The sequence below is a fragment of the Galeopterus variegatus genome, unplaced genomic scaffold (genome assembly GCF_000696425.1).
Source record: "Galeopterus variegatus unplaced genomic scaffold, G_variegatus-3.0.2 Scaffold1394, whole genome shotgun sequence".
Taxonomy (NCBI): domain Eukaryota; kingdom Metazoa; phylum Chordata; class Mammalia; order Dermoptera; family Cynocephalidae; genus Galeopterus; species Galeopterus variegatus.
Window position 1 is genome coordinate 284,902 of NW_007727505.1, and position 18,847 is coordinate 303,748.

Sequence of the window (18,847 nt, forward strand, 5' to 3'; positions counted from 1 at the left end):
CCCCAGTTTTAAAGAAGTTTGTGGGCATGGGGGAGAATGGCACCTGAGCCTGGGCCCCTAGCCTTCCTGTCACCTGGTGCAGCTGGTGTGGCCAGATCCTACTCAGGGGAAGGGTGGAGAGGGGAGTCAGTCAGCCAGCAGGGCATGCCGGAGGGAAACAGGGTCAAGGCGATCTCCCCCTCTAATCCACCCGCCCCCCCCCGCCCCTGTTCCTGGCCCTTTCCTCTCAGAGGGGCAGCAGGAAGTGAGGAGAAAGGGCTGGGATGATGGGAGGCGGGAGTGGGTGGGAGGGAATGGAGTTTATCAAGTCCCCGGCGGGCTGCCCAACGGGCAGCAGCTGGCGTAAGCAGCCTGGCTGGAGAAGCACACCCCAGGAAGGAGGAAGGCCGCCGACCTCCTGGGGAGACAGACTCCCACACAGGTGAGATCAGCGCAGACCGCCGACGGCTGGTCAACACCTCCATAGGTGCGCTCGAAGCACCGGTACCTCCCTCCTCCCAGGCGCCCGGTCGGGGAAGGGGCTGGCGGCGCAGACGCGGGCCCTTTGGAGAGTTGACTCCCGCACAGGGGAACGGATCTAGGAAGAGGCGAGGAGGTCTCGTACAGGACTCGCAGTGTTCCAGCTCTATGCCTGCCTCCCACCGGGAAGGGCTTGGGGGTGTAAAGGCTCAGAAAACGGGATGGAGTCCCCGGGAGTTCCTCCTGCCGGCTTTCCGAGGTCTGGCCAGAGACTTGTACAAGGATGGCAGCCCTCTCGGAGTTGAGAGGGAGCCCTGGAGGCTCCCGCAGGCCCCCGAGACTGGGCAGGAGAGGAAAGGTTACCAAGGATTGGCCCGCCCCTGATGCGGATCGGTTTAAGGGGGGTGCCCTACCCCCAAACCCCTCCGGCGAGCAGCCACCCACGGCCCGGGTTGCCGGGACAACCACTGCCCCGGCCCTGCCCCTGGAGGGCCAAGAGGTGGTGCTTGGCCCCCTACCCCCAGAGGGACAGGGGGTGGGGCTTCCTTTCAGACCAACGACTAGAGGAGGGGGAGCCCCGATTTGTAGGAGGCGGGGCATTACTGTCCCGAGACCAGGGATCCGCTCAAGTCAAAGTCCCTTTTTCCATACAAAGGGGCCCCGGGGCTGGGGTCTCCATTCAGGTGTGCAGAGCCAAATCTGCTGCTGCCCCCACCCAACGCCTCAAGGTCCCACAGCACCTCCTATGACTGAGCGGGTGCATGCCACCTCCTTTATTCCCTCCCTCCCACCGTCCCTTGTGCTGTGCCTTTAAGGGGCTGGCGGCGACGCGAAGCGGGGAGGACTGTACCACCGGCTGCAGGCTGTGGGGGGAAATTTCAGGCTAACTGGCGCTCGTGGTTGAGACTTTAGCAGAAAGTTCCATTTGGAAGGGCTTCAGAGTCTTAAATGGGTGGGATTCGTAGAGGATCTGGGATCCTCGAGTCCGAAACGCGGTACTAGCGGCGAAAAAGGAGAACACACCCTCCCTCCCCTACCGCGAGTCCTGCCCCGGGCCCACCTCCGCGCTGGATTCTTAAAGGGCCCGCAGACCGGGGGGGCGGAGCCAGCAGAGACGCCGAGCCGGGCAGTGCCCGGGCGAACGGCCGGAGCAGGCTGGGCTGGGCCCGGGATGGCGGTAGCCCTGGCGTGGTTCCTGGTGGCGTCCCGCGCGAGGTGAGAACGGGCTCTGCAAGCCTGGTGGTACTCCCCCCGCGGGCTGGAGTCTCAGCCCTGAGGGGCGCTCCCGGAAAGGCGCCCAGGAACCCCACCCCCACCCGGCCAGGCTCAGGCCCCACGTGCGGGGCGGGGGCGGGGTCCCGCACAAAGGCCAGGTGGAGGGCTTTCTACCCCCGACCGGCCAGGTGGGGGGCGGAGAGGGAGGCGCTTGCGCGTATTCCTGGTAGCGGTGGAGGAAAGGGCCAGCCGGACTGCCGGCGCCGCCGTGGGAGGTCCGCTGCCCCTTTGTCCCTGCGGGGCCTCCACCAAGACTGGGGGAGTGTCTGCGCTCAAGACAAAGTACTGACAGCCTCACTTCTTTCGGGGCCGGTGTTGCACAGATACCAGCCCCACTGCTGTGTTCCTTCCAGCTTCCTAGCTTCTGTATGAACTGTGCCCTGCCTTACTCAAATGCTATCGTTTCTCTGGATCACGGGTTCTTCACCGGGTTCAGGGTGAGCCTCGGGTTCAGGGCTCTCTGAAACCATACACTGGATGGTATGCAGGCATGGATGTGGCTCTAGCAGTAAGTCCATAAGCAAATTCATCCAGTTCTCAGAAGAGTCACAGATCTGACAGATTCCTGCCCAGCCATAGGCTACCTGCTAGGGGAAGGAGCCCTATGCTCCTGGCAGTGAGTCCCTGGCGCGTCTTGTTTACCCTTCAGTGGCCGGTAGTATCTGAAACGTATTACAGCCATGTGTGGTCTGAACAGCTTTGGGCACAATGCCCCAAATAGCGTGGGCTTTGGGAGCATGGGGGGGTTTGAGGTGGACACCTCCAGGGTTCTCTAGACTGACTTGTTTTCTCCCACTCTCCTCCAGTTCCTGAGCTGGTGCCAGGCAGGTGACACTTCCTGCAGTCCCCAGTATGCGGGCAGGCCCAGGCCCCACCGTCACACTGGCCCTAGTGCTGGCGGTGGCATGGGCCATGGAGCTCAAGCCCACGGCACCCCCTATCTTCACAGGCCGGCCCTTTGTAGTTGCGTGGGATGTTCCCACACAAGACTGTGGCCCACGCCACAAGGTGCCACTAGATCTGAATGCCTTCGATGTGCAGGCCTCACCCAATGAGGGTTTTGTGAACCAGAATATCACCATCTTCTACTATGACCGTCTAGGCCTATATCCACACTTTGATTCAGCCGGGAAGTCTGTGCATGGTGGAGTGCCACAGAATGGCAGCCTCTGGGCACACTTGAAAAAGCTGCAAAAACCTGTGGAGCACTACATTCGAACACAGGAACCTGCAGGGCTGGCAGTCATCGACTGGGAGCACTGGCGACCTGTGTGGGTGCGCAACTGGCAGGACAAGGATGTGTACCGCCAGTCATCACGCCAACTGGTGGCTAGTCGCCACCCTGACTGGCCATCAGACCAAGTAGGCAAACAGGCACAATATGAGTTTGAGTTTGCTGCACGGCAGTTCATGCTGGAGACACTACGCTATGTCAAGGCAGTGCGGCCCCGGCACCTCTGGGGCTTCTACCTCTTTCCGGACTGCTACAATCATGATTATGTGCAAAACTGGGAAAGCTACACAGGCCGCTGCCCTGATGTTGAGGTGGCCCGCAATGACCAGTTGGCCTGGCTGTGGGCTGAGAGCACAGCCCTGTTCCCCTCTGTCTACCTGGACGAGACACTCGCTTCCTCTGCCCATGGCCGCAAATTTGTCAGCTTCCGTGTTCAAGAGGCCCTTCGTGTAGCTCACACCCACCATGCCAACCATGCACTCCCTGTCTACGTCTTCACACGGCCCACCTATAGCCGTGGGCTCACAGGGCTTAGTGAGGTACGTGCCTTCTAGAGCCCTGCCTTCTTCCTCCTTACTCAGGGAAACACTGCATGCTTGGGTTCCCAGGGGCCCACAGCCCCACAGTTTACTGGCTATTCCACATCCCCTCAAATCATTCTCTTGGTAACCTTGTGAAAGGGTGACAACATTATTTCCATTTTACTGATAAGAAAACTGAGGCACAGAGATGCTGAGAAGTTTGCCCAAATTTTCCCAGCAAATCCAGGGCAGAGCAGGGACTTGGACCCAGGCATTCTGACTTTGGAGTCCATCCTGATAGATAAGGCCCAAGGCTCAGGTGTGCCCCGGGTTTGGGAAGCTGAGGATCAACATGAGAGTAGAAATGGACTTAAACATTTAAGGAGTAAGCAAAACAGATAGTCTGAACATCTTCCTGGAGGTGAAAGAAGAGGGCTGGGCTTGGGGTCAGCAGGTCAGAACAGGCTGGGGCCTGCCCACCCTGTCTGCTCTTCTCACCCATCATCTCAGTCTTCCCAAGTGACTATCCCCTCCCCATACAGATGGACCTCATCTCTACCATTGGTGAGAGTGCAGCCCTCGGCGCAGCTGGTGTCATCCTCTGGGGTGACTCAGTGTACACCACAAGCATGGTAAGTAAGACCCACCCAGCCTGCCGTAGCTGAGTCTACAGGAACAGGCAGAGAGTTTGGGCCTCTGGCTGCCAGGCTCAGGTGGGCAGGTTTAGACTGGTCCCCTTGTCTGACTCCCACCCAAGGCTTTCCTGGTCCAAGCAGAGAAGAAGGGAATCCCCACCCTACTCTCAAGAAAGAGGAAAGGCTGTCCTGAACAGCTGTTGACTTCCACCCTTCCCCACTTGCCCAGCTAGACCCTAGTCTCCACCTGACCCCCTTCTTAGCAGGAGCAGGGACTGTGAGGGCTCAGGCACACGTGTGTATGTGTGTGTATACAAATGTGTGCACTGTTGAAAAAGGTAAGGTCATCAGTGTGTGGATGCAGAATTTCCATCTTGGTCTGTGGGCTGACTCAGCTAACCCTGACCTGTGATCCCTGGCCTCTGTCCCCCAGGAGACCTGCCAGTACCTCAAGGATTACCTGACACGGCTGCTGGTCCCCTATGTGGTCAACGTGTCATGGGCTGCCCAGTATTGCAGCTGGGCCCAGTGCCATGGCCACGGGCGCTGTGTGCGCCGCAGTCCCAGCGCCAATACCTTCCTGCACCTCAGCGCCAGCAGTTTCCGCCTAGTGCCTGGCCATGCACCTGGTGAGCCCCAGCTGCGACCCGAGGGGCAGCTCAGCTGGGCCGACCTCGACCACTTGCAGACGCACTTTCGCTGCCAGTGCTACTTGGGCTGGGGTGGTGAGCAATGCCAGTGGGACCATAGGCAGGCAGCTGGGGGTACCAGCAGAGACTGGGCTGGGTCCCACCTCACTGGCCCGCTGGCTCTGACAGCCATGGCTCTCACCTGGACCTTGTAGGGGTCTCCTACCTGGCTGCCAATTAAGCTGGCCTCTGCCACAAGGCCTCTCTTGGGCATGTGGGAGCCTGTAGGGGGTGAACAAACTAGAGTCTGGAGGGGGCAGAGCCCCCAGGATGCCCAACAGAGTATCCATACCAGCTCTCACCCCCCTGTTCTAAGGGGGAGAGGAAGTCCCCTGGGAGGCCCCTTCTCTTCCTGCCAGAGAGGAAGGAGGATACAGCTGGGCTGGGGAGGGCCTGACCCTACTCCCCTGCCCTAGATAGTTTATTATTATTATTTTTGGATCTCTTTTGTAAATTAAATATAAAACAACTGCTTCTGTGCTTGGACTTTCTGTACCTTGGCCAGGGCTTATAAGAGAGATTCCAGGGTCTCCCGTGAGGTTGAGCTCAGATCTGTCTCTGAGAAGCCCTCTGCTGGGGACTTCTCATCTGTAAAATATGTCCACTGGAACTTGTGGGCCCAGAGCTGCCCACTCTGTGGCTGTCCTGCTGGGGAAGGGGCCACTGAGGGTTGAGGGACACACATTCCACCCCAACACTAAGGACCTTGCTTTTTCCACGTTGGGCCCCAACCTGGCGTGAGGAACAGGGCTCATTGTGCTTCTACCACTTGCCCCTGCATCTCCTGCTGGGCCGGTACCAGCTTCCTCACCCCACCTACCCAGGGAGAAAGGAGGAAGTAAATGTGTGATCTTCCCTGCTGTTCCCACAGGCCAGGGCGTCTCTCTCACTCCCTGCTGCCAGTGGGAGTGGACTCCAGCCACACACACCTCTCCCCATCTGGATCACAGCCTTCCCTTGGTTTTGGTGGGGGGCAGCGGGCAGGGGATTGAGATCTGAATCCTGAGATTCAGTCCCTGTCACACTACAGAGATCCATGATGGGACAGGGGGATCCTGAGCCTGGGAGCAGGGACATCCTCAAAGATCACCTCTGTCCTGGCCATGGGAGAACATGGCTAGTCCCTGGCTGTCCCAGAGAAGAGAAGTAGCAGCCGGAGTAGTCGGACCAGCTCTGACTTGCTACACTATGCCTGCCTCTGATGGGAGTTATTTCAACCCTCCCCTCAGCCATCAGAGCCACACCTGTAGTTCCCCTGTCCATGTCAGTGATGACTCACCCACACAGTCCTGTCCTCAGGAAACTCACCAGCCCTGGGGAGACAGACTCAAGAAATAGAGTGGTGAGGACAGCCAGTAGCAAGGGCTCAGGGGAGGTGCTTGCTTTATTGAGTTTTGAAAGGTGAAGGGGACAGCTTGATGCTAGGGAATAAAGCATGGAGAAAGGCTGGAGGAAGTTGGAACACAGCTGGCACATGGAGCTTGGGCTGGGGTGTAGCTTGGGGTCTGCTGCAGGCGGAGGCAAGAGGGGCAGCCCTAGAGTGGCACCTGGCCTAATTTCATTTGATGGCGGTGACTATCTCACCCGTTCTGTAAACACACTGAGCACACACATGCCAGTGCTGGGGATGCATCTCTGAACCACACTGACAAAGACTGCTGTCTTTGTGGGGATGACAAAGTAGAGGGAGATGCCAGACAGGAGAGTGAGCCCCAGAGAAGCGCACAATTGAGGGGATGGTGTGGTTAGAGAAGCAGAGCCTGGAGAAGCAAGCCCAGCCAAATCAATGCCAACTCAGGTTGTCAAGAGAGTCCTCTCCTGCCCTTCTTGCTGGTGATGGGCAAAGAATGGAGATAAGCGGGCTGGGTGGCAGCACCAGGAGGGTGATGCGGTAAATTCACCTGGTGAAGGAGAAGGTGGACACAGACGTCAAAGAGTCCCAAGTGCTTATGGCCATGGTGGGGAGAGACCAGGCTGGAGAAAATTCAGGTGTTGGTCAGTAAGGCCATGAGATAGAAGGTGGAGCTCAGCAGAGGGAAGGCAAGGAAGGAGTTAGGACCTGTCTCCCCGACACCTGTGACTTCCCACATCTGTGACCTCCCTACACAGATGTGACCCATGCACACCTGTGAGCTACCCCACCCACACCTGCAACCTCCCAACACACAGGTGTGTTCCAGACCCACACACCTGTGACCTTTCCCACCTAGCTATGACCCCTAGATACCTGTAACTCTCTGTGCAAAGCTATGCTCTTCCACATGTGTGACCCCACACAACTGTTATCTTTCCTAAACATCTGTAACTCCTCCCCAACTGTGATCTCTCCTACACTCTTGTGACTTATACCCATTCAGCTGGACCCCTCCATACAAACCTGTGTCCACCTCACATCACTTCCCCAGGAGGACCTAGAAGAAAGTCTTGAGGAAAGTGCAACTCAGGGACAGCCAGAACTGTCCTGTGGGTAAGGGCAGCAGGGGTAGAGAAGTACTGGGGAGTGAGGTGGCTCAGAGGCCTGAGGTATGCACAGCCAAAGAGAGCGAGTAAGGCTGGCCCATCAGCCTGGACAGACCTCAGACACACACACATCACTCACACCAATCCAACTAGACCAGCCCGGCAGGGGAGGGCCCTAGGGTTGGGGAGGGCTATGGGTACCCTCAGCTTCTTCCTGCTTTGCCACCATTAGAGCTTCTTCCTTGGACTGAGGCCAGCTGGAGAATGCTGGAGCTTCTCCCTCAGAACAAGGCCAGCTGCAGAATGCTGGCCTGCTGGTTTCCATGATTGTGCCAACTGCAGCACTAGGTTTCCTGGGCACCAGGAGGTAGCATGGGAGAGGGATCAGGGGTTGCCTTGATGTTCTCCTGTCCCCTTAGCCCTTGAAAGTTGTGCCAGGCTCTCTGTCCTACATGGTCATCACTCTTGGACCCTGCTTCCTGAACAGGATCAGCAGCCACTGCCTCTGTGACTTGATCCTGTGCATGGGTCTTGGCCAATGTGCCCACAGTCCCCAGCACCCTGGGCCCTACTTTCCCTCAGCCCTGCCAGCTTCTCCATCCCAGTCAGCCTGGAGGACCAAGCCCAGATGGCTGTGATTGTCATTTCTCCAGTGGCCATCGTGCCAAATGGTTCAGTGGCTCAGGCTGACTCGGCTGTAGATCCAGGCAACATTTTCATCCTGGGCAAGGACATAGCATTTCCTTCACCCCACTATGGCAGGCAAGCCTGGGCCTGAGCACCCAGCAGGTCTCAATAACCAGCTAATGAGTCAGTGAACAAATGAAACCACAAATGAATGAACAAGCATGTGCTCACTGATAGACCCATGCTCATACCCATGGTCACACAGACATGGGGTCTCATGGTCACAAGGCAGCAGGGTCTTACACACATCCAGTCCCAGGCACTGGGTCCCATGTTTGCATGTGCACATCATTGGAATTAGTGCAGAGGAACAGATGTTCACTAACTTGGGCTTCACAAAGACACAGTCACTGACCCAGCATATCTACAGACATGATGACAGCCCCAACTTCATGAACACAGTGCCTTTCAGAAGCAGGTCCCTAAAGCAAAAATTACATCCACTAGGAAAAGTAGGCACGGGGCCTAGGGTCATGATACTTCTAGGGGCCCATACAAGTGTTTTGATTTTTTTTAATCAGAAGGAAAAAATATAAATATATTAAAAATGAATATATAATAATGAACCCAGTCTGGATTATATTCAACTTTATTTTTTTTGTTGTTGTTGTTTTTTCTGACCGGTAAGGGGATTGCAACCCTCAGCACGGTGTTGCCTGCGCCACGCTCAGCCAGCGAATGCACCGGCCATCCCTATATAGGATCTGAACCCGCGGCCTCGGCGCTGGTAGCGCCGCACTCTCCCGAGTGAGCCACGGGGCCGGCCCAAATTATATTCAACTTTATACCAACACAGTTGTAAAATACATTGTCAAGTATTTTTTTAAGGAGGAAGGGCTCCATAAAAGCAAAAGTGCCTAAGGCCCACCAATGTCATAATGCAGCCGCGTGGGGAAAGTACACTCCCTGACTATATAATCTGGAGCCACCCAGATTTCAGTACCACAAACAGGCCTGCCCAGCTGTTTCTGCCACTGCCCTCCCCCTCCAACCCCAGTAAAGCCACAAAGCCCTGCCCTAGTGCTGACAGAGTGGGAGGGCCCTGCTGGCCTAGCCCCACCCCCACCAAGGGCACTTTGCAGGGGGTTCTGCGGTAGCCTTGCTGCCTGGCTGAGCCTCCCAATCCAGGTCCTACCCCTTAGCCCGCCCCTGGACTGGGTGGGTTGACCCCCTACAAGAGCTCAGAATTTCCAGAAGCAGCTTCCTCCGAGTCTCTGGTGTAGCTGGGGCCAGAGTTAAGGAACAGAATCTGGCCAGGCCCTGCCTAGGCCCCCATCCTGGGGCCAGGAAGTTTGGAGGAAGAAGTCCTTCAGCCTTGAGGTCAGCAGGGACAAGTGGGCAGACTGGTGGGTGTGCAGGAGGGGTGGGCTGACATCCCTTCCTCCAATGACTAGCCAGGATTTTTGGTAGAAGAGACAGTCAGGTCAGTCTGGGGGCTGAGGGCCTGGCTCTCAGCCACTCTTCCTGGAATAATAGATGTCATGGCTTCAGTGGCCCTTGAGGAAGGGGGACCGGGCAAGCTTAGGCCAGGGCAAGCCTTGTGGGAGGCATATGGCAGAGGCCCAGCCCAGTAGGCAGCTCAGATGTGCCTCCAATGGCAGAGCTCCCCTCTACATGTCTCCTCTGCCCTCTTACCTCCCTGAGCCCTGCAGGTTGATGTTTAACTGAAAGCAGAGCAGGGGTGGATTAATGAGCAAGGGGCTCAGTCCACCTGCCCAAGCAGAGGTCAGGGGGTTCAAGGCCCGCTCTCAGCAATGCCTCCTCTGGCCAGGTTTCTGTAGACCCACCCCGTGCCATGGCAGCCTACCTACTTCGCATCTGTGCCCTCTTCCTGATCTTGCTTGACATAGCCCAAGGCTCTAGGGGCCCTGTGGCACCCAACCAGCCCTTCATCACCATCTGGAATGCAGACACCCAGTGGTGCCTGGAAAAGCATGGCGTGGATGTGGATGTCAGTGTCTTTGATGTGGTGGCCAACCCGGAGCAGACCTTCCGCGGCCCTGACATGACCATCTTCTACAGTGACCAGCTGGGCACCTACCCCTACTACACACCTGCTGGGGAGCCTGTGTTTGGTGGCCTACCCCAGAACGCTAGCCTGGATACTCACCTGGCCCGCACATTCCGGGACATCCAGGCTGCCATACCTGCACCTGACTTCTCAGGGCTAGCGGTCATTGACTGGGAGAAATGGCGCCCACGCTGGACCTTCAATTGGGACACCAAGGACATTTACCGGCAGCGCTCACGGGCACTAGTACAGACACAGCACCCTGACTGGCCAGCTCCTCGGGTGGAGACAGCAGCCCAGGACCAGTTCCAGGGGGCTGCGCAGGCCTGGATGGCAGGCACTCTCCAGCTGGGGCAGGCACTACGTCCTCGTGGCCTCTGGGGCTTCTACGGCTTCCCTGACTGCTACAACTATGACTTTCTAAGCCCCAATTACACAGGCCAGTGCCTACCAGACATCCGTGCCCAGAACGACCTGCTAGGGTGGCTGTGGGGCCAGAGCGATGCCCTCTACCCTAGCATCTACATGCCTGCAGCGATGGAAGGCACAGGGAAGGCACAGATGTATGTGCAGCACCGTGTGGGTGAGGCATTCCGCGTGGCTATGGCTGCCGGGAACCTCACTTTGCCAGTGCTGCCCTATCTCCAGATCTTCTATGACAAGACAAACCGCTCTCTGCCCCTGGTGAGTCTTCTTTAACCCCACCCACCTTGTCACCTGCCTTGTCAGGTATAAGGTCCAGCAATTGAGGCCACACAGCCTTGGGGCACTTTAGCCTTGGGGCACTTTCATGCATTCATTCTCACGTTCATTGAGCACCTACTTGTGGCAAGTTCTGTGCTGGGCACAGGCAAGTCAGCATTTTTCTTTTTTTCTTTTTTAAAGATGACCGTAAGGTAATCTTAATCCTTGGCTTGGTGTTGTCAGTACCACGCTCACCCAGTGAGCTAAATGGCCATCCCTATATGGGATCCGAACCGGTGGCCTTGGTGTTATCAGCACCATACTCTCCCTAGTGAGCCACGGGCCGGCCCCCAAGTCAGCATTTATTAGAATGATAATAGTCCCTGTCTGCATGCCACTCACAGGCTAGACAGGGGACAGGCTTGCCTCTAGCCACCAGGGCCAGAGCAGCCCTCGATGGGTGTTAAAATTATTTGTCCCATCCAGTGGTTACACAATCTGCTGCAGGGAGGGAGGCCCCACGGAACTGTTCTGTCTCCTTCTCTAGGAGGAGCTGGAGCACAGCCTGGGGGAAAGTGCAGCTCAGGGGGCAGCAGGAGTGGTGCTCTGGGTCAGTTCGGAAAACACAAGAACCAAGGTGAGCTCATGCCTGGGTGGGGGCTGGGGACATGAGTGGGTCCATTAAGCTAACTGGAGAGACCCTAGCTTACCCTTTCTACCCCTGAAGTCCCAGTTGGCCAGCAGCTCTAGGTGGACCCGTGCATTCATGGCCATGATGTCCCTAACGCTCCTCCTCCCACCAGGAATCATGCCAGGCCATCAAGGAGTATGTGGACACCACACTGGGGCCCTTCATCCTTAATGTGACCAGTGCAGCTCTTCTCTGCAGTCAAGTCCTGTGCTCTGGCCATGGCCGCTGTGCCCGTCGCCCAAGCCACCCTGAGGCCCTCCTCATCCTCAACTGCATCAGTTTCTCCATTCAGCTGACACCTGGTGGTGGACCTCTGACCCTGCAGGGTGCCCTCTCACTTGAGGATCGGGTGCAAATGGCTGTGGAGTTCAAATGTCGCTGCTACCCTGGCTGGCGGGGAGCATGGTGTGAGCAGCAGAGCAGGTGGTGAGTGGTCACACACAGGGTTGCATACACTGAGCATCTAATGCACTCGGGTCTGACCACAGCTTCCTCAAATACAGGCACAGTCACACAGGTCATGGTCACAGTCAGAATAATATTCAGCCACCGTCTTGGGCACATGCCCTGCACACACATGCACATTGATTACAGACCAGGATAGTCTCATGAGGAGTTAGAACCATGGAAGACACCATCCACTGCATGTCCAAATGCATGTACTTGGCAGGGTCACAGACAATCCTCCAGAGATACTGAGCCCATCTTTGAACTGCGGCAATCACAAAAGATGACATTCGCTGAACACCTACTCTTTGCCAAGCCATGTGCTAAGCACTTTAAGCAGTATACCTCATTCAGTCCTCACAAGGAGGCTGTGAGGAAACCGAGGCACCCACAGGGAGGGTAAGCACTTTGCCCAAGGTCGCACAGCAAGAAAAGGGAGAAGCTGATTCAAACCCAGGCTGTTTGGCTCCAGAGGTAGAGCCCTGGCAGTCGTACTGTGTGTTGATGGTAACCAGCCCTGCACGACCCCTGAATCCACTGAGAGGCACCAGCTTCACAAAGCCCAGCAAATAAAGCAGTCATGATTTACTTAGCTGTTTATTGAGCGCCTAAAATGTGCAGGCCCCGGGATCCAGTGAGCACAGGAAAGGCTGGTCTCTCTCACTCAGGTCTGATATCTGTCTGAGGGCGGCTGCTCCCCAGGTGGGCCCGAATTTCAGGAAGAAGCTTCACCTTATCTTTCTCCAAGCAGGACTGGGGCAGGCGGCTAGCGGGACTCGAGACACAACGGGCCGGGGGCGGGATCTGCCTGAGCCTGGGGCGAGGCGGAGCAGAGGCGAAGCCATCTGGGGGAGGAGCCTGCTCCCTGCTGAGGCTGTGACGCTTTGGGCAGGGCCTCAGCGGGGCCAAATCGAAGCGGGACCGAAGCGGGACCTAAGCGGTGACGCAGGGAGCCAGGGGTGGGGCCTTTGGGGGCCCAGGGTGGGGCGGAGCCAACGGGAGATGAAGCCTGGCTCCGCAGAGACTGGAGGAGCTGGGACGCAGCCAGGGCAGAGACTGAGTCTGCGCCCGATCATTGTTGCGACGCGCAGAGCCGGGGTGGGGTCTAAGCCGGAACGCGCGGGGGCCGGGGCGGGGCCTGACCGTCCCAGAAAACCACCGGCTCTGTGGTGTATCTCCCGTCGAAACAGTGCAGTGCGTCCGCCGCACCGCTGGGGGCCAGTGTGGCGGACCGAGGAGCCCGAGCCAGAGACCGAGCCAGACACCACGCCGTGCGGAGCGAGGAAGCGGAATATCCCGGAGCCTCGCATCAACATGTCAGTATCGCCCCCTTTCCGCTCGCTGCCTGTCCTCCTGCGCGTGTGGTCCCAAAGTGGTCAGGCCGCACTGCACGCCTTCCCTGCGCCAGTTGTTCCATCCCAGAGCATGCTGGGCCAAACCTACCCCCAGAGTCAAGCTCTCGACGCCCCCATTCCCAAAAACTCTGAGGCCTGTGACCCACTAGGAGGGAGGAGAAAACCGAGGCACAGGAAAGACAGTGTCGCCCCTCTCTGAGGACGCCGGAGCCTCGCTCCGTCCACAGTAGGTGGGGTCGGCACTGAAGGAGTTAAGCTCGCAGGGAAGCCTGGTGCTCCAGGCTTAGGGGCGGATCCTGGGGCTTCCTCCCTCCAGACCAAGGAGTGCAACTCCTGCAGAGACGGCTGATGCAGGTGAGGGTCTTATAGCCCTGTGAGTAGGGTGGGATTTGGTGCGAGGGGAGGGGGCTGCCTGTTACTTATCAGTGCTGCATTGGCCTCAAGCTCAGGGAAGGTAGGGAAGGGGAGCCAGAGGCCCCTCTGGAGCAGGTGAGTAGAGGAGTGGGTCCCAGCTGCCTGCCCACGGCAAGATATCCCCCAGCATAGACTCTCCTGCCAGCAGAACTTGGGGTAAGGTGGGCAAGCAGTGGAGTTTGGGAACACGAGGTCTGGGCCCCCACTTGGTGGCCGTTGGACACCTCTGTGGATATAGAAAGGAAGTCGTGGTCTTTATCTAGGGTTGCTAAGAAACTCAAGCCAGTGAGGAGCCAGGCCTGCAGAGGCAACCCTGCTGTATGACTATGGGCCAGGTCCTGTGCTGGTGCTTCTGGGGCTCCATCAGAGGGGACAGTTGGGTCCATGTCCTAAGTGTCCTGAGCTGGGATGAGTTGGGAAGGGGACCATGCAGTCTATGCCCAGGCAGTGAAAGAGTCAAGGGAGGGGAAAACTGAGCTTAATGGGTGGCTGAGTGGTGCCCCAGGATCGGCTAGGTGGTGGGCATGGCCCAGGTGGTTGAAAAGGCTAGGAACTCAAGGAAAGCTGGAATGTAGGGAAAAGGAGGGATCAGGGAACTCCTGGGGGTGTTGTTTCCTCCAAAGGGAACCTTGTGTGGGTTCAAGCAGGGGGTATATTGTTTGGATTGCACCTTCTTTCTGATGCCAGCCGCTGTGGTAGTACACTGCTAGAGACAGGATGGCCAGCAAGTAGGCTGGATTGGCTGTCCTGGCACAGCGAGGTCCTGGGGAGGACAAATTTGTAGCCAGAGCAGGCTGGGGCCAGGACTCCTGGGTTCTGTCCCAGCCTTCAGCAGCTCACTATCAACCTCAGCCCCCCTACAGTGTGGGACAGGACACCTGGATCTGTCTGCCCTGAGTCAGCTCTCCCAGGACTAGATGGTTCTCTTCTGGGTCACCTGTGCCATCAGTTGAGTGTGGGACAAGGTGCATCCCCCCACTCCCCAGTTCCAGGATGCATGACCTCCCTTCCACTCTGTCAGCCATTCCCTGCCCCAACCCCATCCTCCCTCTTGGCACAGCCCAGCATGGCTGTTATCCACAGGGGGAGAGCCCTTGTGGTCTGAGGAGATGCCACTGCCTGGAGACTGTGGTCTTAACCCTCATCCTGGCACTGAGCCACCTGCAACCTAGCAGGAGGTGACCTGGCTCCCAGCCTGACTCAGCTGAGCCTGGATATTACATGCAGGCCAGAGCTTGCTCTGAGCCCTGGCCCAGCCAAGCTGATCACTACCCTAGACCCTACACACTGGATGGAGCTGATCCTGAGTACCAGCCCAGCTGAGCTGACCCTGGATCCTGCACACCAGCCAGAGAAGACCCCAGCCCCCAACCTAACTGAGTTGACCCTGGAGCCTGTGCACTGTCGACCTGAGCTTCTGGACGCTTGTGCTGACCTCATCAATGAGCAGTGGCCCCGCAGCCGCACCTCCCGCCTACACTCCCTGGGCCAGTCCTCAGATGCCTTCCCCCTTTGCCTGATGCTGCTGAGCCCCCGCCCCACACCTGAAGCAGCCCCCGTTGTAGTGGGCCATGCCCGCCTGTCACGGGTGCTGGACCAGCCCCAGAGCCTCTTAGTGGAGACAGTGGTGGTGGCCCGGGCCATGAGGGGCCATGGCTTTGGCCGCCGCCTTATGGAGGGCCTGGAGGTTTTTGCTCGGGCCCGGGGCTTCCGCCGGCTGCACCTATCCACACATGACCAACTGCACTTCTATGCCCACCTGGGCTACCAGCTGGGCAAGCCTGTGCAAGGCCTGGTCTTCACCAGCCGACAGCTGCCTGCCACCTTCCTCAGTGCCTTCTCCAGGAACCCCTCCCCCCAGCCACCCTGCAAGGCCTCCAACCTGATTGCCCAAGTTGCTCCAAGGGGCCCCCAGGGGCCCACATTGCCACCACCCCCTCCCCTGCCTGAGCTCTTGACTACCTCACCCCTACCTCCAGCAGGGCCCCTTTCACAAAGCCTGATGGAGACACAATACCAAGACCTAAGGGGATGCCCCATATTCTGGATGGAGAAAGACATCTGAGGGCCACCCAGGGCAAGGCACACTTTCTGGGTCACTGGACTGCCCTGGACAGTACCCGCCTCAGCCCACTGGCCATACCTCAGCCCCTAGCCCCTGAGGGGCAGCCGTAGCCTGGGCATGTTTCCTGGCTACCAGTGGGGTCAGGAGATGGCTCCATAGCTCTGGTTCAGAGCAATCAGTGTGGCTGAATAAAAGCTTCCAGTGGGTGTGGCTCTGATATTTTATTTGCTGACCCGCACCCGCATCTCTCAGGTCCCCTGCAGAAGCCCCCAGATCCAACTTGGCCCTGGGGCCATTGATGGGGGAATGCCTGTCCTTTGCCCCTCCCACTGTGCCAGGTCCAGGGGACAGGGTGGCTATTCCCTTCCCCATTCACTCACTTATTACTGTTCACAGAGCACCTACTGTGTGTCAGGCCCTGGATAGGGCATAGGCAACAGGGAACTATATAGACAGGGTCTCCACCCAAAGGGACAGATAAGGAGACAGGCATACAGTGGTAGGATCCATGCTGGGACAAGGGAGGTACAGATGCTTCAGGAGCCCAAGTGGCTTCACTCCACCTGGGGATCCAGGAGACCTCCCAGGGGAGCTGATACCACAGCAGAGAGCTGTGTGCTGAGTAAGAATTAATCCAGGCAGGAAAGGAGGTGAGAGCTGAGTGTTCTTGGGAGAAGGAACAAGATGGGCAGAGGAAAGAAGCGGATTTGTGACAGCTGTGGGTGGAAAAGGTATCAGAGGACACAGTGGTGCCTTGACAGAGATGGAGAACACAGGAGGGGAGCTCCTCAGGCCAGCTAAGGGTGTGGCTGTTCTGACAGGCCTATGGATCCCCTTGGGAACCATGCTTTCCCCAGCCCATCTTTGTGGGGAGGAGCTGGGGTAGCTTTCTGTGCCTTCCCTGTTATGTGGAAGGTGTGGCCATGGCTATGGGCTCTAAGCTCACGTCCATCTCTCTCCTGCAGGTTTCTATCCCTGGGGTATGACCATGCAGCTAGACTTGGCCCTGATGCTGGGGGTGGCCCTCTGCCTGGGGTATGGCCAGCCCCTGCCACAGGGCCCTGAACGCCCCTTTTCTGTGCTGTGGAATGTACCCTCAGCACACTGTGAGGCTCGCTTTGGTGTGCACCTGCCACTCAATGCCCTGGGCATCATAGCCAACGGTGGCCAGCATTTCCATGGCCAGAACATCACCATCTTCTACAAGAACCAGCTTGGACTCTATCCCTACCTTGGGCCCAGGGGCACAGCTCACAATGGGGGCATACCCCAGGCTGTGCCCCTTGACTGCCACCTGTCACAGGCTGCCTACCAGATCTACCGCAGCCTGGGACGCAGCTTCACTGGCCTGGCAGTGCTGGACTGGGAGGAATGGTGTCCACTCTGGGCTGGGAACTGGGGCCGCCGCCGAGCCTATCAGGCAGCCTCCTGGGCTTGGGTGCAACGAGTGTTCCCCAACCTGGACCCTCAGGAGCAGCTCCACAAGGCCCGCACTGGCTTTGAGCAGGCAGCCCGGGCACTAATGGAGGACACACTACGGCTGGGCCAGGCACTGCGGCCCCATGGGCTCTGGGGCTTCTATCGCTACCCAGCCTGTGGCAATGGCTGGCACAGTACGGCTTCCAACTACACAGGCCACTGCCACACAGCCGCCCTTGCCCGCAACAACCAACTGCATTGGCTCTGGGCCGCCTCCAGTGCCCTCTTTCCCAGCATCTACCTCCCACCCAAGCTGCCGCCTGCTCACTATCAGGCCTTTGTCCGATACCGCCTGGAGGAGGCCTTCCATGTGGCCCTCACTGGGCACCCACATCCGTTGCCTGTCCTGGCCTATGCCCGCCTCACACACCAGAGTTCTAGGAGGTTTTTGTCTCTGGTAAGTGGAAGCTGATGTCTAGGGGTCTGAGTCAGCCAGCATGGCCCTGTCCTAGGAAGGTCTGAGAAGACCTTGCTTGGAGGATTTGAAGGGCAGTACCAATTTAGGGGTTCTGAGGGGAAGGCCCTGTCCTGGAGCATCTGATGAGGGAGGGATGGCTCTGCCTTGGTAGATCTTGAGGGGCAAGGCAAGGCCCAGCCTTTGCAACCCTGGTCTGAAGGGAGACATTCTCTGAGTGGAGGGCCTGAGAAGCCACTCAGAGGCTCCGTGCAAAGGGGCCCTACTCTAGAGGTAGAATAAGATTGTGGCAGTGAACCAGAAGAGTTTCAAGGCTGCACTCTAACCAACTGAGCTAACCAGCCAACCCAGAAGTTTCATGAAGGTGGAGGTGGGCTCGGATGGATCTTACCAGCCCAGCCCTGGCTTAGCAGTTCTCTGCCTCCAGGATGACCTCGTGCAGACCATTGGTGTGAGTGCAGCACTGGGGACAACCGGCGTGGTGCTCTGGGGAGACCTGAGCTTCTCCCGCTCTAAGGTGATCGTTGTCCCCTTCAGCCTGCCATGCAGCACATGCTGGGGTCCCAGGGTGGGAGAGAGGCCACATCAAGCCCATGGAGCAGGAACACTGACACACCCCTTCCTTTTTCCTCAGGAGGAGTGCTGGCATCTCCATGACTACCTGGTGGGCACTCTTGGCCCCTATGTAATCAATGTGACCAGGGCAGCCGTGGCCTGCAGTCACCAGCGGTGCCATGGCCATGGGCGCTGTGCCCGGCGAGACCCAGGACAGATGGAAGCCTTTCTGCACTTGCAGCCAGATGGCAGCTTTGAAGCTTGGGAGTCCTTCAGCTGCCGCTGTTACTGGGGCTGGGCTGGTCCTACCTGCCAGGAGCCCAGGCCTGTGTCTAAGGAAGCAGCATAAAGCTAGGAGTCCCTGCCCTTGCCTCTTCTTGTCCCTGCTGCCACTTTCCCAGTCTTTGAGGGACTTTGTCCCACTTTTGCTCTATTTAGATTACAGTCAGCCCTCCGAAACGAACACCCCACTTGCACCCCACCTCCCTTGGGATCCTTGAAGGGTGGAAAGAGCAAGAAAAAAAGGCTTATAGGGCTGGCCAGTTAGTTTAGTTGGTTAGAGTGCAATGTTATAACACCAGGTTCGAGGGTTCAGATCTCCATACCAGCCAGCTGCCAAAAAAAAGGAGAAGAAAGAAAAATGATTATAAAACCAGAGACTCTCTGAAGTCTCATGACAAGGACAGTCCCAGGGAAAGTAAGGGTTCCAGCTGGTTAGGGTTGCCAGTCCAGGGCTTTGTTCCTACACCTCACTGGGTCCATGGAGGTCAC

General features: G+C 57.8%; 4 protein-coding genes across 10 annotated transcripts; all 4 read left to right on the forward strand.

Moving 5' to 3' along the window:
* Window positions 1–219: 219 nt before the first annotated feature.
* On the forward strand, window positions 220–5,289 carry HYAL2 (hyaluronoglucosaminidase 2). Of its 2 annotated transcripts, none has more exons than XM_008576742.1 (4): window positions 220–421; window positions 2,541–3,507; window positions 4,032–4,121; window positions 4,558–5,289. In XM_008576742.1, exons 2-4 carry the CDS (start codon window positions 2,587–2,589, stop codon window positions 4,966–4,968), a joined length of 1,422 nt encoding a protein of 473 aa, XP_008574964.1. In that variant the 5' UTR covers window positions 220–421; window positions 2,541–2,586; the 3' UTR covers window positions 4,969–5,289. The 2 variants fall into 2 exon arrangements, with proteins under 2 accessions (XP_008574964.1, XP_008574965.1); XM_008576743.1 differs by lacking the exon at window positions 220–421 and adding an exon at window positions 1,572–1,674.
* Window positions 5,290–9,683: 4,394 nt separating this feature from the next.
* HYAL1 (hyaluronoglucosaminidase 1) lies at window positions 9,684–12,385 on the forward strand. The gene is made up of 3 exons (XM_008576744.1): window positions 9,684–10,655; window positions 11,203–11,292; window positions 11,459–12,385. The coding sequence occupies exons 1-3, from the start codon at window positions 9,756–9,758 to the stop codon at window positions 11,774–11,776; spliced, it is 1,308 nt and encodes a 435-aa protein (XP_008574966.1). The 5' UTR covers window positions 9,684–9,755; the 3' UTR covers window positions 11,777–12,385.
* Window positions 12,386–12,983: 598 nt separating this feature from the next.
* NAT6 (N-acetyltransferase 6 (GCN5-related)) lies at window positions 12,984–15,834 on the forward strand. Of its 6 annotated transcripts, none has more exons than XM_008576751.1 (2): window positions 12,984–13,109; window positions 14,840–15,834. In XM_008576751.1, the coding sequence occupies exon 2, from the start codon at window positions 14,854–14,856 to the stop codon at window positions 15,625–15,627; it is 774 nt and encodes a 257-aa protein (XP_008574973.1). In that variant the 5' UTR covers window positions 12,984–13,109; window positions 14,840–14,853; the 3' UTR covers window positions 15,628–15,834. The 6 variants fall into 6 exon arrangements, with proteins under 6 accessions (XP_008574973.1, XP_008574971.1, XP_008574967.1 ...); XM_008576749.1 differs by having other exon boundaries at window positions 12,987–13,109; window positions 14,646–15,834; XM_008576745.1 differs by lacking the exon at window positions 12,984–13,109 and adding an exon at window positions 13,496–13,502 and having other exon boundaries at window positions 14,415–15,834.
* HYAL3 (hyaluronoglucosaminidase 3) lies at window positions 13,496–18,654 on the forward strand. The gene is made up of 4 exons (XM_008576753.1): window positions 13,496–13,502; window positions 16,593–17,503; window positions 17,949–18,038; window positions 18,156–18,654. The coding sequence occupies exons 2-4, from the start codon at window positions 16,610–16,612 to the stop codon at window positions 18,423–18,425; spliced, it is 1,254 nt and encodes a 417-aa protein (XP_008574975.1). The 5' UTR covers window positions 13,496–13,502; window positions 16,593–16,609; the 3' UTR covers window positions 18,426–18,654.
* The last annotated feature ends 193 nt before the right edge of the window (window positions 18,655–18,847 follow it).